The following is a 24816-nucleotide window of genomic DNA, read 5'->3' as shown; positions in this document are numbered from 1 at the left end:
TTGAGTCATGAGCTTTTATTCTTGCTTCTAAGTGTTACAACAGGAAAGAAAAAGATGCTCCCCCACCTTGGAGCTGGGGAAGGAGCTGAGGACCAAAGAGGGGAAGGGATAAGAGTCCGACAGCCTCTGTACACACACACATGCCAGAGGCAGAGGAAGACTTTCGGGTCCCTTAACCCACAAATGGGAGCAGCTGGTGTGGACTCAGCTCACCAGAAAGTCTTCAATAGTCCAGCAAGGGCTCCATTGCCGATGCCCCAGCTCTCAGCCGAGTGTTCCTCCTGAGACAGGCGTCTTACCCCACCCCACCCCACCCCACCCCACCCCACAGCACTTCTCTTCCTACCCTGTAGACAGTGCACCCATGTGTGCTCCTGCAGAGGACAAGGGTAGCCTAGCCACCTGCTGCTCCTTCCCAGAGCCCAGGCTGGCCCAGGGCACAGGGAGCCCCATTTCTTGCTCCCTTGCTGAGGAACTTTCCCTCCTTCGGTCTCTTCAGTCAGGAGGAGGTACAAACGCTCTGGGGAAGAAATATCCCCCCAAGAGGGACCTCCCTGGGGACAGAGCAGCCTGTATGCAAAGCTGGCCTTGCTCTGTCAGGAGGCAGGAACAGGGGCCCATCCTGCAGCCCCTGACTACCTCAGCTCTGCTGGCCAGGTCGCCAGCAATGGCACCATGACTGAGAGTCTGTCCAAGCCTGAGTCCTGTGTTACCACAGGCTGGCTGTGGCCTCCAAGCAGCTGTCCTGGTGGGCACAACCTGAAGCATTCTCTTCTCCCATTTTCCTTGGTTGTACGCCAGACTGGCAAGCCATAGAGACTGCCAGAGCCTCCAGGGTCTGTCTCCTCTGCTCGTCTCAGGTCAGCACCCTTGGGAATAATGCTGGCAGTGTCCTCAGAATCTTCCAGCTCAGTCTGTCCCATTCAGTCACCTGGTATCCCAGCTCCCTCTGGAAACCAAGCTGACCATAAAGTTACTGGACCAAGATGTTTCCTATTCAAACTCTATGATTCGAAAGACCCAGAGGAGGGCTGTGTGCAGTGGAGGGGTTTGTCTGAAGCTTCCGAGCTCCAAGTTAGATGAACGCTGATACTTGTCCATGGCAGAGACAGCCTGGCTCAAGCTGAGGGAAGGAGAACTTCTGAGGTGGAAGCCTCCAGGGAATCCATAGTCCTCCTGATGGGAGGGAAAGGGTGAGATACACAGAAGGGCTCTAGGCTGGCCATCCACACACACAGTGGTCCCAGATAGAGCTTCATAAGTTCTTCCTGTCAAGCTCCCTGTGAACTCTGTGCTTTCTGAGGATCCACAGCCCCAAACAGCCAGTTCCAATGATGTGGAGGGGCAGGTTTGTGAGCAGGAGCAGGCACAGTGGGTCTGTGTCTCCTGGTACCATGGTTCCCACGGGGTTGCCAGCACTGCCTCCCAGAAGTTCACTGCTTGCCCACTATCTTCTTTTTCCGAGCAGACAATAGATCATAGAAGGGAACTCGGGTGATGCTGGCCCTAAGGGTAGGGAGGAAATGAGACTTCAGGGCTTGCTAGAGTTTAGGACTTCCAGGCTTATGATTTGGGACATGGGCTCACCCTGTTGCATAAGAAAGGCCAGGGATAGATATAGTAATGATCATCCTTGCTAGTTTTGTCTCAGGGGCAGGCCCAGCAAGCATGAGACCACCAGATACCACCAGACTCCTTTCTGGAGAAGCAAGAGAGCTGGTGGTGGAGCCAACTGGGTCCCTCACTGCTGTGCAGCTCTGAGCAAGGGTCTGCCATCTCTGAGTCTCTCTGATCCTTCAAATGCCTTGCCCAGTGGCCACTGCTGCCTTCTAGCTGACAGGTCTCCCATTCACCCATGTCTGCCCTGTTATCTACATACAGAGTCCTTCACCTCTTCCCTTCCCTGTCCCAACCCCTTCCAGGCTGAGCTCCTTGGAAGCACCAAGTGCCTGGGACCTCCCTTCTGAGTTCCCTGGATTTGGCATGGCGCCTGACTCAAGAACATGCCCACCGATGGCCACCCAATAGGAGAGAGATCTGGAGTTTGTTTCCTTATAGACAAGGAAAGAAGAGCCCAAAGAAGTCAGAAGGGGACAGATGTCCACTGTCCCTGCTGCCCCTCACCTGATGGCCTCGATCCACTGGTCGCGCTCCTCGGCATTGGCAGCTGAGATGCGGTAGGATTCGTGTTTGCCTTCCACCACCTTGCCATCCCCGTCCGTCTTGCATGCCTTTATCTTCTGGCCCCGGCAGCTGGGGTTGTACAGCTCCAGGCAGAACTATGTGAGGTGCCATTTAGGGTGAAATTCAGGGGACAGGCTAGGACAGTCTTGGGGGGGGTCAAGGAGGAGGGAAGAGCAGCATTCCCACAGAATGCCCTTCCCAAACAGCCCTCGGGGAGAGGAAACTGAGCACCTACTATGTACCAGGTTTCCTAAATGCCATGTAACAGATCTGGGGCATGCGTGCATGCATGAGTGTGTGCGTGTGTGGGTGCATGAGTGCGTCTGTATCCTGGCTCAGAAAATAGCTGGGATTTAGAAGTTCCCTAGTTAGTGCCAGAGTCAAGCTCCACAAGACAACTGAGGCTTGTTCTTTCAATGACACTGTCCAAAGCTTCAGGAGACCCTACAGGAGGAGTGGTTGGGCCTCATGGAGGGTCCCACGAAGGCCCCTTCCCTCAGCCATGCAGGGAACCCCCAACTGAACCCTTACCGGCTTCTTGGGGTCATCCACCTTCTGCACAGAGAGGTTCTCCAGGGGGATGATCCCCCGAGGCTCTTTGTCCTACGGAAGCAAAGTAAGGGGCAGGAAATAATCTTGGGACCTCCTCAGGCCATCTTTGCATACTGCCTAGCCAGAGAGCGTTCAACACTAGCGCCTTGGTTGGGATCTGGAAGACCCAATTAAAAATGTCTTTTTCATTTTTTATTCTATGTGTATGGGTGTTTTGCCTGAATGCATGTAAGTGGGCCACACGTTGGGTTGGTAGTGCTCACAAAGGCCAGAAGACGGTGTCCGATTTCACTTCAGGACTGGAAGGAGTTACAGACAGCTGTGAGCCACCATGTGGGTGCTGGGAATTGAACCCAGATCCCCTGGAAGAGCAGCCAGTGTTAACTGCTGAGTCATCTCTCTAGCCCCCTACCTCTTTTACAATGTTTTTTTGAAAGAAGGATCTTGTTCTGTAGCCCAGGTTGGCCTTGACCATGTTAGGAGCTCCCATGCCTGGCCTTTAGCAACTCCATTTGCCTTGAACAATTTGTTTGTTTGTTTGTTTGTTTTCGGTGCTGGGAATTGGCCAGGGCCTCACACAAATTAGGCTCACGCTTTAACACTGATCTACAGCCCTAGCCTGGGAAACCCAACTTTAAGCCAGGCCTCTCCCCTGCCCAGCCCCTTCTCCTCTTAGTTCTCTACGTCTGTGGAATGGGACATAGGGGCACTGAACCCTCTAAAAGGGCCTAACACTCTACAGCAGTGACACTGGCTCTCTTGCGGACAGGGTCTGGTTATGTCTGGTTGTGTCCTATTCCCACCTCCCCACACACTCACTCACAGTGGTGAACTCAAAGTAGTAGAGGCAGTTGTCCGTGAGAATGAACCAGCGTCGCTTCCATGTCTTCACACGGCCCCCTGCACGAGACAGGCAGAGGGGAGGAGGGTCAGCCTTCCTCCTCCTGGGTCACCAAGTCCCCCCAGAGGACAGCCACAGAGCCTTGTGAGCATTGCTCTCCAAGCCTCCAGATCCATTCTTTCTATACCTCAAGTGTTAGCAGCTCCCAGCAACTCCCATCACCCCGTTTCCTTGGATTTGGGTTCCCAGAAATTAGGTAGAGGGACAGTGGCACTGTTCCCTGCTCTCCCAACTAATGTTACCTGACCTTTACTTGACCCCCCACCCAGACCCATGCTTGCTTTACGTGCTTGCAATGCTTAGTGTGGACTGTATGATCTAAAGTCATCAGGACAAGCCTCTGGACAGGTCCATTCACGAGAGGGTTTCCTGACTGAGTTTGCTGAGGTGGGAAGACCCCCCCTTTCAATGTGGGTAGTAAGCAGGGGCTGGACTCCGGGACTGAAAAAGGAGAGACTGAGCCTTCGTTGCTCTCTGCTTCCTGACGGTGACCCGCCTCCCCAAGCTTGTTGCAGGAGGGGCTCTTCCTCCTCAGTTGCTTTTGTTGCAGCTCTGAGACCAGTAGCTAACACAGCACTCTACCTTTGATGTATCAGGCCTTTGATGATGAAGATGTGAATCCCTGTGGCCATTCCCACCACACCCCTGGATGGCCACTGGCAATCCCATTTTATAGATGAGGAAACCAAGGCTGGGAAAAACTAGACTATGTATTCAAGTCCCTGTGCTTTTCAACTCCAGTGTCCTTGTCCTGGAGCCCAAGCTCTCAGCCATGTTGCTATGTGGCCAGCATTCTCTTGGGTCACTGCCTCCACAGTCCAACTACAGAAAGGGATGCTGAAGAGGGGGCAGTGAGTTCTGACGCCCCCTCTGCTGTCTGGCTTTGTGACCTGGAGGCTGGAAGCCAGTGCCGGGCAGCAGAGGAGGCCCAGAGGACTGTGGGAAGAGAGGCTGGGGTGACAGACAGAAGGCTTGGTGGGCATCTGGGATATGGGTAAGTCTGTCATGATCTAGGTACACAGTAAGTGATGGAGACTGCCCAGCCCAGGCATTCCTCCAAGATGAGCCATTTTTCTTCATCTGCCTTGGAAGACCCCAGTCCTTGCCTGGCTGGCCATGCTGGGTTGGCTCCTGAGGGTGTTTCCGGAGGCAGGGTTGGTTGTTTCTATCAACCATTGGAGCACCCATTGCTGCATTCACCATGGCTCTGTCTTAGTTACACCCTTCCCCCCTCCCCTCTCTCTGTCCTCCTGCTTCAGGGACATCCAGCTCTCTGCTGCCCTAGGTAGGATGCTTGCTGTCTGTGTGCTCTTGAGAAGTTCCTTTAACCTTGCTGACTCTTGGCTTCTGGAGAATGATCACCCAAATGTTCGGCTGTTCAAGGACCAGCACCTTACAGTCAGTAGTCCTGAGCAGAGCTACTCTGCTAGACTCTTCTCTCCAACCCTCTGGGAGAGAAACATCCATGGAGCCTCTGTCTCCTACTGTCCTCTAGCAGTCACCCCTGTACCCCTGTACCCCTAAGACAGATGGATGGGTAGAAGGGGAGGTGTTTTTATATATATGTGCACGAGTGGATATGTGCATGAGTGAATATATGGATAAGAAGATAGGTAGATGGATGAATGGATGATGAGCAGGAGGATGGATAAAGGAATGTGGATAGATAGGTGGGTAGATGGATGGAAGAATGAGTGGATGGATGAATGAGTAGAGGAATGGGTGGGTAGATAGATGAGAGGATAGATAGAACAATGGTGGGTAGGGGTGGATAGATTGATAGATGACTGTAACAGATGGATAGATAAACAGGCTAGGTGGAGAGGTGAATGGGACAGTTGGATAAGACAATTGGTGGGTAGGTAGATGGGTGGGTGGATAGATGGGTGAGTGGGTAGATGGGTGGGTGGGTAGATGGGTAGATGGATGGATGGGTGGATGGATGGATGAGTGCATGGGTGGTTGAGAGGAAGGATAGAAAGTGTAAGCAGACTGCTAGGCTGTGGGTTAAGAGACCCAGAGCTGTGCAGGTCCACTCCTGAGGGGTGTGTGTGTGTGTGTGTGTGTGTGTGTGTGTGTGTGTGTGTGTGTGAAACGTGTGCAGGTAAGCACATTTGAGAATGTGCATAGAGGTCTCACCCAGCTTGAGTAGCCATCCTTCACGGTCAGGATTGAAGAAGGTGTGAGTAAGGTCACTACCATCATCTTCGGGGATGGAGAAGGGCTCACTCTTGATGCTGTCAAACAGGTTCTGCCCGAGAGGAGGAAAAGGGTGGCTTCAGTTCACTGATATGGGCCCTGAACAAGTCAGCCCTCTCCTGGTAAACCCATTCCTGAGCCATTCTTGTGACCTATCCCGCCAAGTCCCTGTCCCCTCAGGTGACTGGCACTCACCTTTTGCACTGGCCACACCCAGAGCCTTGTATGCCTTCCCCTGTGTTACCCACAGGCAGAGTCAGCAGGGTGGGTGCCTTGGGTTCACACATAAGGACACTGACGCTCATTCCTACCCTCCCTGGGGACAGCAGCTGAAGTAGGAACTGCTTTGGGCAGGGCTCATGGTGGGAGATGCCTCTCTTCTATTTAGATAGACAGTAGAACCTTCTAGATAACACATGCTGGGGTGAGGCTAGAGGAGGCCTTAGGGAGGAAGGGATTGACTGCTCCAGGCTCAGAGGCCCAGTGGCAGGCAGGAGAAGTACCCAGTGTGGGGTGCTGGCCACGGTGTCTATCTAGAATGGGTTCTCATTGTAGGGATTGGGATTTAGAGGGTCCCCCTTTAGCCCTCCCTAGATGACTTAGCTGTTTAAATGTGCAAAGAGTGACCCCAGAGGTATGTGAGCCAGGGCTGAGATGGCTTCTACCCTAGGGCAGGGCGTGGGTGCAGACCCACCAGAGTGATTTGAATCTCTAGTGGGCACTGGGCTCGCCCAGCTGTGTGATTGAATCTATGGGGGTGGGCCTGGGCCATCCTCTGGCTCAGCCTTTATGTCCCCTTCCAATCTTACTGTGGTGTGGGAATGACAGGAAAGTGAGGACCCACTTTTTTGGCTGGAGTAGGGGGAGCGGTTCGTGGGGGTGGGGCGGCAGGCTTTACCTTGGGAATCCCCAAGTGGCCTGGCAGGTGGAATGAGTGTCTGGGGCAGGAAAACCATTGCAGTAGCTGAGCTGTTAGCTCAGACAACTATTAGGGAGCCTGAGGAGGCTGCAGGGCCACAGACAGGTTTTCAGCCTCTGCTAAACCCACAAGGGTACCTGAAAGTTTCTGCGGTCGCAGTAGCAAAGTTTGTATTCTGCCTCGCAAAGACGGTGCAGCACACCCACACTTCCTGTGTTTTGAAGACACCCGAGGCCCCTGTCACTGAACAAACCACTGCATAGAAAACGTCAGGGCCCTGGGTGACCCTGTGGCCCTGTTCCTAGGATTCCCTCTCCTCTCCTTTTGTCTAGGTTTACAGTGAGTTGGGTATCCCACTCCATCTCCAGATTCCAGGGAGGGACAGTGACCTCCATTTGGCTGTGTACAGCCTTGTATCCTATGTGCTATGATGACTAGTTTAAGCAGAGATACGTGACCCCAGCCAGTCAATAGGAATTCATTCCAGGAGTTTAGTTTTCTGGGCGAAGCTGGCAGCCTGGACCCACTTGGGTATCGCTGATGTAGCCAGGGTCTAGAAGAGAGCCAGGGTTCAGGGTAGCCTTGATGTGACATGTAGCTCCTTTGAACCATCAAGCCCCTGGATCTAGCCACACCTGAAGCCAACAGTCTGAGAAAAAGGGAATTCCTGTTCTTTCTTTCTAAAATCAATCAATCAATCAATCAATCAATCAATTGTATATGCACGTTCGTGTGAGGGTGTTGGATTCCTCGGAACTGGAATTACAGACAGTTATGAGTTGTCATGTGGGTGCTAGGAATTGAACCCCAGTCCTTTGGAAGAGCAGTCAATGCTCTTAACCGCTGAGCCATTTCTCCGGCCCCATCCCTGTTCTTTCCAGTGATATTAGTTGTGATTCTCCCAGTCAGTGTGACAGGACAGGAAGGCATGAAGGAAGAGGTATTACGATGTACATATGATGGGCTGGCTGAAGGGCTCAGTGGGTAAAGGCGCTTGCTGCCAAACCTAATAACCTGAGCTGGATTCTTTGGAAGGAGAGAACCAACTCCTGAGTTGACCTCTGACCTTCACAGGTGTACTGTGGCCCCATGTAAGGGACAGAACCCACAGAAGATGAGCCTCCATTTTCAAATGCTGAAGAGAACACTGCAATGTGAAGGAGCCGGAAGGGTGAGGACTGGGGACCTGCAGCTTTCGACTCTCGGTCCTGTCCCAGAAAGCCTATCTCCCTTCTCAGAAATGCCTTTTTCTTCCTTAGTAAACTCCTATCACTATCCATATGTCCCTGGTTCCGTTCTTTGTTTTAGGACACACGAGTCTGGGAACCTCAGCGGGTATCCCTTAGACCTCCTCCTCTGTGACAGCTGGAGGTAGTATGCTCAAGTCCGCTCCCCCAAACCTTCTAGCTCTTACAGGAGGCGACACTGCTTAAGCTAGGACTCTCCTGTCATAAACATGAAGCCTCAGGTCAGCTAACTCCAGTGGCACCCTGTGACCCACCGTAGCTTGACCCTGGTAATGGGGGTGGTGGTGTGGGGGTATGGGGGTGTGGGGATATGGGGGTGTGGGGGGGACCACAGTGACAGCATACCTAGGACATTGTCTGCTGTGACAGAGAGCCTAAAGAGTGGCCTAGGGAAGAGCTGTATTCATCTCCTGCCCCTGTGTCCAGCCCCTACTTCTGCACCTAAAACCTTGTAAGTACTCTGTCCCGGTTGCCTGTCCCCTACAGCTACAACACATCTCTCATAGTCTTTCCTACAAGCATACCCTCCAGGGCTGTGTGACCTTGGGGTGACCTCTCTTGGGGCATGCCTCTGTGTAAATTCACTTCTGTCTCTTGGTGTACTTAAATGCATTTTGTGGCTTCTTTGGAAGTTGAGCAACAAGGGTCCATGGAGAATTCACTTCTGCAAAGAGACAGTGTGGCACTGGGCTCTTGCTTTTAAAAAAATATTAAAACAAGGCCCAGGGGCAGGTGAGGGGAACCTAGGTTCATGTGGCTGCCGGTGAAAACCTGGGATGGCTCTCAGAGTGGGCCTGGGCACCCTAGGACACAGCTGGGAAGATTCGAACTCGCTACCCATTCGCTATGAGCTCTGCTCACTCCTGCTGGAGGGACTCCAGGACTCAGCTGCGGCTGAAAGACGGGCAGTCATGGGGTGGAGGCTCCCGTTGGCCCTGCTCTTTGCCTGCCTCTGTGCTGCTGACCAGGGCACCTGACCTCTCCCAGCCTCCTAGACAGATTGGAGGCTACCAATCTGAGGTGCCTAGCTATTACTTCCAAGAAAGTTCTAGCCTGGGGCCATGAGGAGGGGATGATGCTCTAGAGGCTGTCTGGACAGAAGGCAACAGGGGTCAGTTGGGGAGACCACGCACATTCAGGGCCCCTGTAGGAGGCATGCTGGTTCTGCTCCCAGGTATGATGCCTCTAATGTCTGTGTGTGTTCTAGTCTGCACTGAGGGCTGGGTTGGTTTTGTTTTGCTTTGTTGCTCCTTTTGCTTGTTTGTTTTGAAACAGCATCTTCTCTAACCCAGGCTAGCCTCAAACTTGCTATGTAGCCAAGAATGCTTTTGAATTCCTCATCCTCCTGCCTCCACCTCCCTGGTGCGGGATTGTAAAGTGAGCGCTAGGGACTGGACCCAGAGCCTTGCGCATGCTTGGTTAGGGTTCTGGGGTAACACCTTTGCCTCTCCCACCCGGGCACCCAAGATGGCAGCAGCATGTCTCTCTGTAGCGAAGCTCTCGTGGTCATCACAGTTGATGTCAGCTGTGGGGTTGAGTGTGGATGTGATTCATGTGTGGTCCCTTCCCACCAGACCTTGGACTTTGGACTTGGTCTAGGCAGGACCTGTGTGGAGTTAACCCTAGGTCCCTATGCCAAGAACAGGTTTTGGTGCAGTGTGGCGAGGATGCTGTGTTGGGATTAGGGGATAAGAGACTTGGGACTAAGCTTGCTGTAGAGCTAGTGAGGATTTGTGGGAGACTGGCTTTCCCCCTTTGAGCACCCAGCCAAGCATTTTCTCCCCATGACTTGCAGAGAAGCTGGGATTCTGCGCTTAGGAGGTACTGGCCCCTTTTACTGGGGTGCTCAGATTGGATCCCTTACAGTCTGTGCTTGCCCTTGAGCCACACACTAAAGTACCATTTGGGGGTAAGTGTGAACAATGGCTGACCAGGGTTCCCCTAAATCTAAATCTGATGGACTTCCCATGGTCCACCTGCCAACATCCTTGTTGAGCTGAGGCCGGGCTGATGATGCCCACACATGATGGCGCACCTCACAATAATGACTGGTGTGGTAGACCTCCGCACCCTCTGCCTTCGCTGTATCTCAGAGGGGATCGGTAAGGGAGTGGTGAGCTCACCCGCAGCTGCTCCTCAGGCAGGTCACTGCCACTGTTGATGCCGCGATTCATGGACACAAAGTGCTCGAAGTGGGGTCTGTCCCGCACATTGGGGTTGTGGAGGCCGGTGTTGAGCATGATGACAGAGAAGGACAGCACGTAGCAGGTGTCTGTGGAACCTGGTACTGGTCACAGTTCTGGCCCAGGTTATTGTCCCGTCCTCTGTCCCAGTGCTGCCTGAGCTTGGCAGACATTCAAGGCCCAGCCTCCCCTCCCACTCTTGCGAACCTCAGCTGCTGTTCTGCCCCCTGCGGCTGTGCCCTCCCTCCCTCCCTTTCAGATCCAGCTTGCCATCAGCCGCAGCCCTTCCAGGCCCGCCCACTCTGTTCTCTGCCTCCTGGGAGCTGGAGCTCTTTGTTAGCCGCCCCTTTAGTTAGTAGCTTGTTCTAAGCTGCTTGGTAACCTGGAGGCCTCTGCAGGCCAAGCTGCCAGCGGCCTGCTGTAATGTAGGAATTTGTGTGCAGGCTTCCGGGGGTGACTACTGTTCTGGGTCTCCTGAGAATCTGGAACCTGAGGGGGCCAGTTCCAACCCCTTGACCTGTGCTCAGTTCTCTGCACCCCCGGCCTGTCCCAGGAGAGAGAGGTACAGCTGCACCTCTATCTTAAAGACCAGACACTGAGGCACAGGAAGTTGGGTCACACGGTGACTCCAGGTGACACAGTGACAAACTGATCAGATGATTAAAATACCTTCCATTTCTATGTAGCCTGAATGACTTAGATTGATTGAGACAGGGTCTTACATGAAACCCTGGCTGGCCTTGAACTGGCAGCAATCCTCCTGCCTCACCCTCCCTAATGTTGATATTATAAATGCATGGCACCACCCCTGGCCTCCCACCAGTGTTAATTGAGCATTGCACTATTCTGGGCTCTGGGAGTCACAGGTGAACATGGGGTTGATGAGCTCCCTGCCCTGGCTGGGTGTTTAAGTGTGTAGGAACCATCAGGCAAACAAATGCCAGCTCACGGGGCATGGCCAAGTACAGCAAAGGCTCCAGGGGACTTTTGTCCTGAGCACAGCAGAGGAGGAACAGTTCGACTTAGAACAAAGTTGCTTCCCGTCTGACTCTGGCTCTGTGCTTCACCAGGGACAATCTGTTGCTGTGCCTAGAGACTCTCATGGGGGATTTAAGGACGCTGACAAGAGGCTCCAAAGGCCTTATGCATATAAAGTACCAGGAACACAGGGACCCCCTCTGAAACTTGGCTTGTGGTGTGTGGGCTCCTCCCTCATCCTGTCCCTATCTCAATATTTGGTTGCCCTTGGAGACCGAGGTATGTGTGACAGAGCCTGTTGGTCACCTGCTCTGTCCTTTGCCCCTTGCCTGCCCTTCCCAGGATGTTACATGTACTAGAGCCTTTGTTTAAGTAGAGACAGTAAAGCATTTTCCCATTCTAACTTCTTAGAGAACTCCTAGTCATCCTTCAAAACCTCACTCAGACTTTGCTTCCTCTGAGAAGCCAACCTATACTCCACACCCCAACGCTGCTCTCTTTCCCTGCTCTCTCTCTCGAGGACCGTGCTTCAGACAGACATGGAGTTGATGCTCAGTGAGGGTTCAGTGAAGGCTTGAATGGGTGAAGGGCCTGGGGGACATGAGGAGCTTGTCACCTGTGGACCGGAAGACTCCAGGGTTACAGAGGCAGTAGCGAGCAGCAAAGGCCTCCATCATGCGGTCAATCTTCTGGGCCTCACCTGGCAGCCTGAAGCTCCACAGGAACTGCCTAGGGGGACAGGACCATGGTCAGTGAGGCAGGTGGAGCTCTTGGAGGGGGGGTGGGAACCAGACCGTGAATGGGAACTGGCAACCACTGGGCCCAAACATGACGTGGGTGAGTTCAGGTGTGAAGGTGCCAAGAGCATGGAAGGATGTGGAGTCTTACAGAATACTGGCTGTGGGGCCCTGAATGTCACCTCTCCTCCATGGACCTCCCTCTCCCTAGGACCAAAGCTTCCCCTGTGTTCTAGAAACTTGTAACTTAGTGTCAGCAAAGTTCTGTTATCTCCTCAGGTCACTTAAAACCCGCTCAGCAAAAAGCTTATTGAATGAGAGAAAGAGTAAGAAAGAGAGAAAGCAAGAAAGAAGGAGGAAAGAAAGAAAGGAAAAAAGATTGATAGTGATAGATAGATGATGGACAGATGATAGACAGATGATGGATAAATAGATGATAGATGATAGAAAGATGATAGACAGAGAGACAGACAGATGAGTGATCCCTAAGCCCTTCCTCCCGGAAGCCCATATGGCTTGGATAATAGTAGCCTCTTCTTTCTTAGCCTTGCAAACTCCTACTCATCCTTCAAAGCCCAGGTCAAATCCCCCTCTTGGGAGCTGACTTCCAGGCCCTCCCAACAGCAGCTTTAAGACTTCCTAAGTTGACACAAAGTCTCACTAAGACTTAAAGCTGACACATGTGAAACCGGCTGTGGCAGATTACAAGTCCTTCCTCATTTAGCTCTCCTGCCCTCCCAACTTGGTCCTGATTTCTGTTATAGATGAGAAAATAGAGGCCCAGGGAACCTTCCTTCCTCTTCTGGTTTTTGTTTCATTTTGTTTTGTTTACTTGTTCTTAAGACAGGGTGGTCCACACTAGCCTGGAACCTGCTATGTAGCCCAAGCTAGCCTGGAGCTCACAGCAATGCCCCTGCCTCAGACTTCTAATTGCTATGATTACAAGCGTGAAGCTCCACGCCCAGCTTTGAGGTTTCTTCTTTGTGCCTTGCTCTGGGTCACGTGGGGAACGAGGGGCAAGGCTGGGGTTTGGAGAGGACGTTATGGGGCAAGCGCTGCTCACGTGGGCACCCTGCCGTGCCCACGGGTGGAAAAACACAGGTGGAGGTCAGTGTATTAGAATCTGGGGGTCACGAGCCATAGCAGCTGTGTTCTACACGGAGCTGGACACAGGAAAAAAGTAAACGTGTGCTAGCCTAGAAAGCGCTAGAACATTGTGCTCGACCCTCAGATGTCCATGAGGAATGGCAGTTGCAGATATCTCAGTGGTGGAGCAATGAGAGGCAGCTGCAGGCTTCTATACCTGGGATTCTCCTGCTTCAGCTCTACAGGGCCGTGGACCTCTCAAACTTCCTCCTCTGCATGCAGCTCTGGGTTGGACCCCCACCCCTACCCTCATCCCCATCTCCCATCCTCACCCCCAACCACGTCGTCCCCTCCCTGCTCCACTCACCTGAGGGCCTGAACGAGGTTGAGGTTGGCAAACTCGTGGCAATCCACGAAGGCCTGCAGGACCTGCAAGTTGATGGGGTCCCTGGAGAGGGACAGGACAAGAGGGTACACTTGGCAACTTGCTATGTCTGCCTTCTAGAGGGAAGGAGAGATCACATCCTCCCAGCCCAGTTATACAGTGGGGGCACACCTCTGTCTCACTCTCTTAAACACACACACACACACACACACACACACACACACACACACACACACACACACACACACGCAGTGAACTCTGGGCTACTGCATCAAGTTCTTCTTGGTCATTTCCTGCTTGGTGACCCTACTCCAGCCTCTGCACACACGCATGCCCCTCCCCCCTTGCCTGCTCATTAGCAGCAGGAGATGTAGGCCTTTCTACTTCCTCTCCCCAGCTCTCAGGTCAGGAGCCTGTGAGCTGCCTCACTCAGCAGTGTTTGAGAAGGGCTGGTGACTCACAGCCTCCTACACGGTGGTCCATCCCCCTACCAGCTAGAAAGTGGTCCCAGACACTCCTGTCTAGAGCCTCCACGGATCCCCCTGCCTCACACCCTTCCTCCCTCCTTCCCAATTCTTCACTCTCTTCAACCTGCCGCTGAGTTGAGCTGTCTCTGCCTGAGGGCCTTTGCGTGTGACTGTTCTTACAGCCTGGAATCCTCCTGTGTGCACAGCCTTCACTTCCTAGCCAACTGAAATCAGAGCCCTAGCTCAGAGCCCTCATGCTTGCCTTCTGTGTACGGACAGAGCTCATCCCCCTCTCTCTCCCATGCACCTGTCCCCAAAGACAGGAGTTTGACCATCTTGTCTTATACAGCCAGCATTTGGAAGAGAGCTCAGAGCCCAGTAGGCAGAAACAATATGCATGCATGCATGCATGAATGAATGAATGAATAAATAAATATGCCAGAGCCTGGGAGTCAGTGCTTACCCCAAGTCCTAAGCATGATGGCTTCCAAGCCCTGCCCACCCTGAGCAGTATGTCTACCCCACACCCTCACTTCCCTGCTCCCCGTCTGGGGACCCTCTTACTTTTCCCCCAAGTAGGTGCCAATGGCTGTCTTGTTGAGACCTTCACCCTTGTACAGGAATTGGGCGATGTCCTGAACATCAGAGGTCAGCAGCTTGTGCTCAGTGAGATACTGGATGCCCTGGAGATAACACAGAGTTCACAAGTAGCCCTCACAGCATGGGCCCTGGTGGAGGAGGGGGACCTGGTGTTGGACTCTCCAACAGCTTGTTCCGGGATGGTGTTCTCAAGCTGCCCTTGGAAGGTGGTGAGCTCCCCGTCTCTGGAGGTGTGCTCAGGGAGCTAAGTGAAGCAGTGCTTCCTGGGGTCCCTCCAGCCTGGCACTCTTAGACTACACCCTCCCATGGTTGCTGGAAGTCACAGTTCTAAGACTCGATGAGTCAGCCTCTCGTTTTCTTACCTCCCCACTCTTATTATTCCAAATAGTTTCATTTTGATCACAGTAGCAATCTACGCTCATTGTGTAAAAGTCACACAAACCAGCTGAACCCAAAAGGGGAGGTGACTGTAGGAACCCCACCTGGGAGGTAGCCAGCCTCCACGGCAATGACCTTCACTGCTCTTCTCTAGTGGCTGGGAGGGCATACCCCACCTCCTGGCACCTTGAAGCCAGCTTTGCTGGGCCTCCTATGGCAGAGCTGGCAACATGTGCATGTTTGTAAGAGGGCAGAGAGGTGGAGCAGTGATCCAGGGCCCGTGGCTGTGAAGGGTGAACACACAGCCCAGGCGGTCTCAGCCAGAACTTGGCCTTCCCTGTGGCTGCCTGGACTCTTGCCCTAGTGCAGTGTGTGGCTTCCTCCTGTGGCTGTCCCTGGTGCAGGAGGAACCCATGACCACTTGGCAGAGTGAAGGCTGCTGGCTGGCTCTGAAGCCATGGGCAACAAAGATTCAGACTGAGTTTCTGCAGCCTGGGTTTGGAAGGCATGCTGGGGACAGAGTTCAAGATCTAAGGGCTTCACTGCCCTAAGCCCACTCCAGAGTAGGGCATGGAGCCTGGGAAGCAAGGGGATTGGTCCGTAGGGGGACTTCACATCCTTCTTGTCTTTGGACTGCCATGTTATGGAATGAACAGAGGTAAGCCCTAGCTAGGCACCAAAGGCTTGTCCCTGAGGGGTCTCAGCTCTCTCCGCAGTTGGGTGGTTTGTGGGGTCAGCTGCAAAGGTGCCCAGAAGGCAGCTTCCTCCATTACTTAACTTATCTGTGTACCTTGGTGAGGCCCATGTCTTCCTCCTGTGGCCACCCAGATGCCCACTTTGGTGGGGTTCACGTCCTCTCCCCTGGATGTGTACCTTAGCAGGGTCCATGTTGAATTTCTTTCTCCCGATGCACATCTCCTTCTCTTTCTGCGCCATCCGGCTGTGAACAGAGTCATATCAACATGGTGGCTCTGGAGGTCACTGTCCCCCATAAGCCCTGAGGGGACCTTCCTCAGGAGAGCCAGCATACCCTTGGAACTCCATGCATAGCCCCAGCCCCTGTGTCTGAACTACCTGGGAGAGCAAGAACAGAGTGGGAGGCAGTGAAGGGGTAGGGTTGTAAGCTGAGCACTGAACTCTGGGCCTCTCAGGAGCCCAGCAGAGCTCACTGGGGAGGAGACAGGGGCATGATGGGGCCAGTGAGAACATGGGCTCCAGAGGCTGCTCCTGAACTTAAGTCTTCTTGCTGTATATACTCTTGGGCCAAGCCACTAGAGTGAGTCCTTTCATTTCTCTTCCCTCCCCCAGATCTGTTTCCTTCTCTGCAAGGACCACCTGCTGCCCTCATGCATGCGTGCGTGCGTGCGTGCATGCGTGCGTGCGTGCGTGTGTGTGTGTGTGTATGTGTGTGTGTGTGTGTTCATGTGTACACATGAGTGTGCATGTGCATGAGACATTGGTGAAGCAGGGGTTTCAGAGGCTGGGTGGGCTCCTGGCAAACCATGTGTAGTTCAATAGTTCAGTGCCCTAGAATCCTAGCAGACATGTTCAGCCTGCTGGTTACAAGGGGTTGCATCAGGCTCAGGAGAGCGATGAATGCCAACCATTACACACCTTATTTAAAATGTTAAAAGATTTATTTTTTGTAATTTGTAGCTGAAATGTCACTTGTGGTTTTACAATGTCAAGATGTTGGGGCCTAGAAGATTGTGTGGGAACCCAACCTTCTCCTTATACACAGGGGGAAACTGAGGCCCAGAAAGAAGACCCAGCCCTAGGGAAAAAAGCCAGCAGGAACCTTCTTGTGTGAGGAATGAGGTGGGCCAGCAGAGCCTACTCCAGGTTTCCAGATACCAGAGCTCATCCGGTTCCAGCTGCCTCTGACCAGTAATGTGTAGGTAGTGCTGTGGGGAGGTAGGGTGGAAAGGTGAGAGCATGGGGGCTGTTTGAGAATAATGGGGAGTGGTCCAGACAGCGTGTGGGGGGCTGTGGGCATCTCCTTGGGTCCTACCACCATCCCTGGCACACGGGGAGCGAGGTGTGCCCAGGAACTGTCTTCCCATGGGCCAGGCCCCTTACCTCTCCTCTGTGCTCTCGAAGCAGTCAATTTGGGCAAACACGTCTGCAATTTCATCCTTCAGTTTCTGTGGACGAACGTAAAAGGGTCAGCCTGGAGGTCAGGATGTCCCCTTGGCTCCCTCTCTGCTTATGGTTCGGGCTCTTCCCCCAGCCTTCTCAGCCTCCCCCACGTCCTGCGCCGTTTTACTTTCAAAGCAGGAGCTCAATACCTCTGTGCGCTCTTGTGCCTGCACCAGCCCTTGTCTCAGAGGTGGGAGTCCCTGTGCACACGCCTGACCCTATTTTCAGCTTGCTCTCTCTCCCATGAAGTCTCCCCCTCTCTGTTCCCACCAACGAGGCCTCACTCCACCTGGCTGGCAGCTCCCCATAGAAGCATGGTGCTACTCTTCCCTGTTCAGAATTCCTCTGTGGCTCTCCATGGCCACTAGGACATGGACCCTACCTCTTGTCTGGCATCACATCTTCCCAGTCACTTGTCACTTGTCAGTAAGTGCCTGTCATATGCTGTGGGTGCCCTAGGGCGGGGCAGCACAGGCCTCTCAGTAGCTGTGCAGTTCATTGGAACAGAGGGGACAGAAATGCCACGGCCAAGGGGGCGTTTTCATGTCTACAGCGCAGATTCTAGGCCTGTGCTGCTCTCGATTCCATCCCAGCATGCCTCAGCCTGCTTCCAGGGCTTGCCCAGTACAGAGGAGGTCCCCACCCCAGCTTGCCCACCAACCACTAGGCAACTAGGAGTAGCCTTCCTGGTAGCACCCTGCGGGTAGTAGATGAACAGGGTAAACTGCCCACGAGGCTACCATCCTCTCCCCACAAGATGAGGGGTAGTGAGGTAGGCGTGGGTGTTCCTAGGGATCAGAACTGACATGGGACCCCTTGCTCTGAGGGCTGACAGATCCTTGCCTTAACTTCCACCCATAGGCATCATGGGGACACCCTCACTAGTATTGACTGAGTACCTGTATGCTATAGCTATGGGGCCAGGACCAGGAGCCAGGGGTGAACAAGGCCCAGGTTCTGTTTCATGGAGCTGGGGTTTGGGGATTTTGAGACCATGGGTGCATGGTGAGGGGGCGAAGAGGCTAAGGGAAGAATTATGTAGAAACTGCCAAGACGGAGCCTGACACACGTGTGTGCTCAATAGGATGCTAGCCGAGCGGGTGCTTTCCCGTGGAATCAAGTGTGTATGTGTGTCTAGGTGGCAGGCAGCTGGGAGGAGGAGGTAGAGCCTCGTTCAGGAAGAAGAAGGTGTGGGAATGTGAGGAGAGCCGAGAGGAACCCCAAGTGGAGGTAAGGAAGTACGCAGAGGCCCAGAGGCTGGACTGAGCAAGGGGGAACTGAGGAATGGACCCCAGTCTCTGGTGGTCACTGATAATTACAGGAGCCCATGAAACCGGTGAGCTCCCCAGAGCTGAGCCCAGGGTGAGTGTGACCTTGTCCAAAGGGCACATGAGGGAAGAGACAAGCGCTTGTACTTGGTCTGCTCTGGGCCTGGCTGCTGAGCCGGTGTGGGCAGTCCCTGGCTACTTCAGCCCACTTTCTATTTTTGAGGTGAGATTAAGGCTGGTGCTCTGGGACCTAGGATTGAGCTGAGAGGAGTCAAGAATCCAGGACTTGGGGTAGGAGGCTGATGCTTGGCTCTTGAGGGGAGGGGCTGGTGCCTGGGGTTTCAGGGAGGAGAAGACAAAGTCTGACTGGCTTTCTGAACGTTTGGTGAGGAGAGTAGGAGATATGATAGTGTTGAGGGCTGGCTTGCAGGCATGTGTAGTTTAGCCATTAGTATGAGTGCATGTGGGTCCCAGTGTGGGCATGTGTGGGTCTGTGAGTGTGAACATGTGTAGATCTGAACTAGATCAGGTATGAGTCTGTTGAGTGTGAGTGTCTGTGGGTCTATGAGTGTGAGTATAGATGTGCACACACCTGGATGTCCTCCAGTAGCTGCTTCCTGTGCCATTTGATCTGCTGTAGCTCCCTGGCCTCGCCACTGCTGAGCTCAGCTGTATCTGGAGAGAGAGGAGGATTGTTTGGTTCTGTACCCCAGGGCTGCTGGAGAGACCCCTGAAATAAAGTAAGACCCATGATGCCAGTGACACTTGCTGGTGCCACTAGAGCCTGACTGGATGCCACTACCACTGAGAGGCATTCTTGGACATCCCTCTCCAGAGTAGCCCCATTTTTTTCATCATAATTCTTTTTACTCCCTGGAGAGAGATTCCCTGAGGCCATTGTGGGGTCACCTGGCCATACCTAGCTGCAAGGGAAGCTGGCAAATGAGCTTTACTAGGATGATCCTGACTTTGTAAGAAGAGAAAACAGAGCCTTTCCAACTTGGGCCTAGCAGAATGGGTCCCACAAAGAAGTGGGGTGGCAAGAAGAAGAAGGGCCACTCTGCCATAGCAAGGTGGTGATGTTGAGAATACACTATCAACATTCACAAACGCATCCATGGAGAGGGCTTCAAGAAGCATGCTCCTCGGGAACTCAAAGAAATCTGGAAATTTGCCATGAGAGAGATGGGGAGTCCAGATGTGTATGTACATTGATATCAGGCTCAATAAAGCCATCTGGGCCAAAAAAAATAAGGGATGTTTCAGATTGCATTTGTACAGAAAACGTAATGAGGATGAGGATTCGCTAAACAAGCTCTACACATTAGTAACTTACATGCTTGTAACCACCGCCTGTAACCACATTCAAAAAATCTACAGATCACCAATGTAGATGAGAATGTTAAACCTGCCGAATGTTAAATAAAGTTGCAGAACTGCCAAAAAGAAAAAAAGGGGCATAAACAGAATCTGGGGGTTTGGCACACCATCAGTCCATGCTCTCAGACACTGCAGCTCAGAGAAGAGATCGGACTAGCTCCCAATCCCATGCCATCCATCAGCCCCCAAAACAAAGTGAGGCCCACAGTGCTGGAGCCACACACAGGACATTGCGCATTCTCCCCACCTACCACCCTCCAGTCAGGACCTCCACAGAGCCGGCTGCAGAAGCTCATCATACTTGTAATCCTAGCATCTGGGACGTCGAGGCAGGAGGACTACAAATGTGATGCCAGCCCAGGCTATAGGGTGAGACGCAGCCTCATCAGCAACAACCAACAACCAAACAATCAAAAGCAAACTACAGCCAACAATGTGGGCAGCTAAGGATCACCAAGCCATCCCAGAAAGACCACGGCAGAGACCTTGGTCAGGGCACCTGATTCACCACTTCCTGTGGTTCAGGAAGAGAGGGTAATCTTGAGTTCCTGCTAGCAGTGACTAGCTGAGACCAAGGCCAAGTGAAAGGACAGTAGATTTCACTTGGGGGCACAGGTTGGGAGGAGGCATGGGTAGCTTCATGGAGGATGGTGAGCAGAGATTTGCAGGGGTCACTAGCAGGCAGGTGCACAGGAGGGGCCTGAAGATACATCATGACCAGTGACTCACCAGCCTCCTACAGAGCCACCCTGGTCCTGGCACGGCAAAGGAAGTAGCCATATGGTGTGGTAAGAAGCTGGACTCCTTCCTGGGTCCCCTGACTACCACCCATCGATGTCCAACCAACCGGGTGCAGATACTGGCACTGGGCCACCATTTCCCTTGGGCTGGAACCTTTGCTCTAACAAAAACCAGCCAGTTCTTTATTTTTGCGTTGCTAAGGATAGAACCAATGGCTTTGAACAGGCCTGACAGATTCCCGACCACTGAGCCCCATCCTGGCCCAGCTATTCATGTTGGCTGGAGTCCACAGGTTCAGATAGATACCGTTCCTCTACTCAAGGGCTTTCAAATACCATGGGACCATGTGAAGCCAGGAACATTTTCTTAGCAAAGGCTGTGTGCAGTGGGACCTGAATGTCCCCACCCTTTGTCACCACCACGGCCTGCTAGAGAACAGAGCAGCCTTATGGTGATGCAGAGAAGGTCCCCTGCTTGGATGGTCCCTCCAGGACACACAGTGCCCCTTCCCATTGCACATGCAGCTGGGGTGTGGGGCTCCTTAAGCGGGAGTATAGGCCTGTTGCCTCAGTGGGACTTTCCCTGCAGGGGGTAGAGATCCTGTTCCAAGTGGGGCAGAGAGGAGTGGGATGCAAGTCTCATTTAAGTCCAAGCTCTTGGACACCCAAGGGACCCTGTTCACTTAGTCTTCGTGATGGGGTAGACTCAGGGACTCAGAAAGGTGAGGTGACATATCCCAGGTCACACAACTGGGAAGGAGCAGTATGGGATTTCAGCGTGGTTACTGACACAAGGCTTTGCCCGAGAGAGCCAGGGGTGTGTGTGGTGTGTGTGTGTGTGTGTGTGTGTGTGTGTGTGTGTGTGTGTGTGTGTGTCTGTCTGTCTGTCTGTCTGTCTGTCTGTCTGTCTGTCTGTGTCTGTGTGTCTGGAGAATGAATGAGCATGTGTGTTCATCTGTGTAGAGGCCAGAGGCTGACACCATGCTTTGTTGTTTCTGTTGTGCTGTCTTTCCTTCCTCCCTTCTCTCCTTCTCTCTCTCTCTCTCTCTCTTTCAACAGGGTTTCTCTGTGTAGCCCTCTGCTGTCCTGGAACTCGATCTGTAGATCAGGCTGACCTCAAGTGTCACCTGCCTCTGCCTCCCGAGTGCTGGGACTAAAGGCGTGCCCCGCCACTGGTGGCATCTCTCATGAAACCTAGATGGCTACCAAGCTGCACCTGGACCTTACACAACTCTGAGAATTCCCCTCTACCCAGCCTCTTACTGAGCTCTAGGAATGTACCCCAACCACAGGCACCTTGACACTACCTCCCTTTACCCTTTGGGCACCGCCATCATCAGGTCTTGTCAATCTTCCTACCATGTCTATCCTTCCCCCCGGCCCTCCAATGACATCTGATTGCCTTACTCAAGGTGGAAGATGGGCTTCCCAATGCTGCTCCACCTCCCTCTGTGTGCTGTCCCTGAGTACTCCCAATACCTCCTCCTCCACAAAGGACCTACTGTGTGTACTGCTCATCCTGTCTCTCAATCCCCCACTGCTCTGAAGAGGGGATTTCTAACTCCCTGCTCTATGAGATACTCTTGGGCTTCCCAGAGGTTAAGTGACCTCTCTCAGCTGACATAGCTGGGTGGTGGTGGAGCTGGGGTTCATGCTCTGCCCACCTGGGGCTGGAGGCTACAGCTGCCCTGGAACCTTGTAAAATCCACAAGCTTGGGTCTTCTGACAGCCACAACAGTGTGAAAAGCGGTCACCCTTGACCCCAGCCTGCTCTGTCTTCTGTGCTCCTGTCTCAGGTCTATGAGTGCCCAGGGCCCGCTGCCCGGCAGCCACTACCTCAGCCTCTTACCACTTCCCTCTTGCCCTTCCTCTTTCCCGTCATATTTTTAGTGCCTGTGTCTTAGCTTCCAGGGCAGCTGGCTCCACTTCCCTTTTCCCAGTGAAGGGGGGACCACTGGGCACACAGGGAGGGGGCTCCTGAGGGCTGTTTGCTAGAAGGGGAGGGAACTTCCTCTCCCTGCCAGTGACCTCTAGTTTTAGTCTGCTTGCCCTCATGCCTTTACCAGGCAGGACTTTCTTGTGCTCAGGGCTCGCCTTGCAGCAGGCCCTGGGGAAGGGCCTTAGCCTGTTCCACTGTATATAATACAGGTCCATGGCAGGAGCCAGAGGCAGCTTGGGAGAGCCTTTACCTCCATCCCCAGTCATAACCATCACATGGGAACCCAGGCCTGCTGTGGAGGAGACCCAGCCCTGCCACCCGCAGGGCAGATCCCCACATTCTCAGAGGTCGTCTGGGAGGACGAAGGAACAGTCGTCCGCAGACAATGAATCCGAGGAGAGCCCTGGACGCCACGGGCTCCTGTGGGACCTGGGCAACAGAAAGATCTTTCCCTTCCCAGGTGCCTCCTCCAGGAAGTCCCCAGTCCCTCTCTTCATTCTCCTCATTTGTGGGTGTGGCCAGGTAAGGATTAGAGTCCTCTGTCCCTCCACTCAGCACCCTGGTCAGCCAGCTCCCCTTTGGTCATTGGGAAGCACACCACAGGGCTATTTGTAAAATGAATAAATAAAGAACAAACAGAAAGATGAACTGGTCTGTGGAGACCCTTTGCCTGGTCTCGCTTTGCCGTCATGTTGGCCTTGAGCCTCAGCCTAGTCCCTGGGTCTCTGTGGAACTTAACACACCTCCCCTTTCTCCCCGCCCCCAAAAGCCCCAGAGACACAGTGGAGAGGTTATGTTAAGGAGATCTTTGGTGGCCAGAGACGTAGCCTCTTCTTATATCATGTCTCCTCAAAGCCTCCTGTGTCCCGTCCATAAATGAATGGCTGTTGAAAGAGCCCGAGGGAGCCAGGTACGGTGGGACAAGCCTTTAATCCCAGCACTGGGGAGGCAGAGGCAGCTCTGTGATGTGGAGGCCAGCCTGGTCTACAGAGCTAGTTCCAAGACAGCCAAGGCTACATGGAGAAACCCTCTCTCCAAAAATCTAAAAAAAAGGGGCGGCCAGGGCGGGGTATGAAAGAAAGAGAGAAAGATAGATAGATAGATAGATAGATAGATAGATAGATACAAACAAACAAACAAGCAAGCAAACAAACAAAGAAGAAATGAAGGGAGAACCTGATAGGTTTCTATGTTCCTGGCATTCAGAACAAGGCCCAGCATCTGGAGACGGCCCAGTGTCAGCGGGTGGGGCCTGGCTGCTCAGCATTAGGTTTCATTTGGGGAAAGGTATCACTCTGAACCAGTTAGGAGACCTGGGGATCCAGACAGTTAGCAGCTGCTGTCCCTCAGAGCCTCCAATTCCAAGAGAACTCTCTGAGGCTCAGGGCACAGGGACAAAGCTCCTCCCACAGCCCTGCTCTCTGCTCCCTGTCCCTCCAGTGTCAACTTCACAGCCTCCCTTTTCTCTGTCCTTCAGACCCACCACCCTGGCTACTGAGTGAACCCTGGCACCAGGGCCTCACTGAACGTGTTAGTCCTTCAGTCAGTGTCCCCAGCCTCCATCAAAGGTCACCAGACCCTAAGAGCTGAAAAGGCTCTGTGGTCCCTCACACTGGCCAGGTACGTGTCACCACCAATAGTATCCACCTTCATCCAAAGTCATTTTTTTCAGCCACCTCCGGGCCCTTGCAGACGACATTCCCTCTTCCTGAAAACTCTTCCTGGGGACTCCCAAGAACTCTCTTTCCTGAGCTGTGTCATGCTGAGGCCTCTAAATTTCTTCTCTCCTAGTCCTTGATCTCCTGTCTTATCTATCTTTTATCTCGTTTGTCACCATCCACCCCATAGCTACAGCAGAGCCCAGAAGGTTAGTGACCACTCAGATCCCTGTGAGACCCTGAGACCTGGAGTCTAGCCTGGTGCCTGCCTCTGCACACAGAGTTTGATGTTTGCGACTAGTTAAAACCAGTTTTATTTCCAGGTCTTTCAGGCATGGCTGCCATTGTGTCCCTGTTCTGCAGGAGGAAAGGGCTGAGACCTGTGGCTAAGACCTATTGCTTACCTGCATGACATACATCCATTCTGAAGCCCCCGGGGGAAGGCGGCCCAGCTGCTTGTCTTGCTGGCTCAGAGGCTGCTCTGGTGGGTAGCCACCAGGACCAGTCAAGGCCCCTTCCTGTCTGCCCCGCCCAGACCCTGTGGGAGGAAGTCAGCCCAGGCCACAGGGGTCTGTGCGCAGGCTCCTGACGCAGTGAGCACTTCCTAAAGGCAGTTGAGTTTCACCAGTTAGCTTAGACCCTGGCATTTGAGTTCTTGGAAGGTGAGAAAGCAGAAGAAAGGCAGATCTGAGGCAGGCCACTGGTAAAGACAGACAGACAAGACAGACAGATAGATTATGGGTATCCACAAGCTCAGTCACAGAGAAGGTCCTAAGGATGGACCTCTTCTGGGGGCTTGGGCCTTGACCCAGCAACCTCTTTATATATAAGCCAAAGGGTTTTCCAGCTTCAAGGGTCCTCTCTGAACTCTTCCTT

General features: G+C 53.3%; 1 protein-coding gene across 8 annotated transcripts; it reads right to left on the bottom strand.

The window, feature by feature from the left end:
* Cyth4 (cytohesin 4) lies at positions 1–24494 on the bottom strand. Of its 8 annotated transcripts, none has more exons than XM_039079763.2 (13): positions 24345–24494; positions 18816–18898; positions 16896–16960; positions 15690–15756; positions 14403–14521; positions 13354–13434; positions 11780–11892; positions 10126–10283; positions 5777–5888; positions 3560–3636; positions 2716–2787; positions 2125–2279; positions 1–1506 (listed from the first exon to the last, which is right to left on the bottom strand). In XM_039079763.2, exons 1-13 carry the CDS (start codon positions 24361–24363, stop codon positions 1434–1436), a joined length of 1194 nt encoding a protein of 397 aa, XP_038935691.1. In that variant the 5' UTR covers positions 24364–24494; the 3' UTR covers positions 1–1433. The 8 variants fall into 8 exon arrangements, with proteins under 8 accessions (XP_038935691.1, XP_063120207.1, XP_017450546.1 ...); XM_063264137.1 differs by having other exon boundaries at positions 18816–18953; positions 24345–24453; XM_017595057.3 differs by having other exon boundaries at positions 10126–10274; positions 18816–18953; positions 24345–24449.
* Positions 24495–24816: the final 322 nt, after the last annotated feature.

Source organism: Rattus norvegicus, chromosome 7, assembly GCF_036323735.1.
Source record: "Rattus norvegicus strain BN/NHsdMcwi chromosome 7, GRCr8, whole genome shotgun sequence".
NCBI classification, from domain to species: domain Eukaryota; kingdom Metazoa; phylum Chordata; class Mammalia; order Rodentia; family Muridae; genus Rattus; species Rattus norvegicus.
Note: the sequence above shows the minus strand (reverse complement) of the source record. Positions and strands in the feature narration are given on the sequence as shown.

What these genes read in the sequence shown, in the direction of transcription:
- Cyth4 (XM_063264137.1), bottom strand. An exon ending in TTCGAGAGCACAGAGGAGAG is followed by an intron (nt 15,757 to 16,895) that starts GTAAGGGGCCTG and finishes CTCTGTTCACAG; the next exon opens with CCGGATGGCGCAGAAAGAGA. An exon ending in TGCCTGAGGAGCAGCTGCGG is followed by an intron (nt 5,889 to 10,125) that starts GTGAGCTCACCA and finishes CCTCTCGGGCAG; the next exon opens with AACCTGTTTGACAGCATCAA.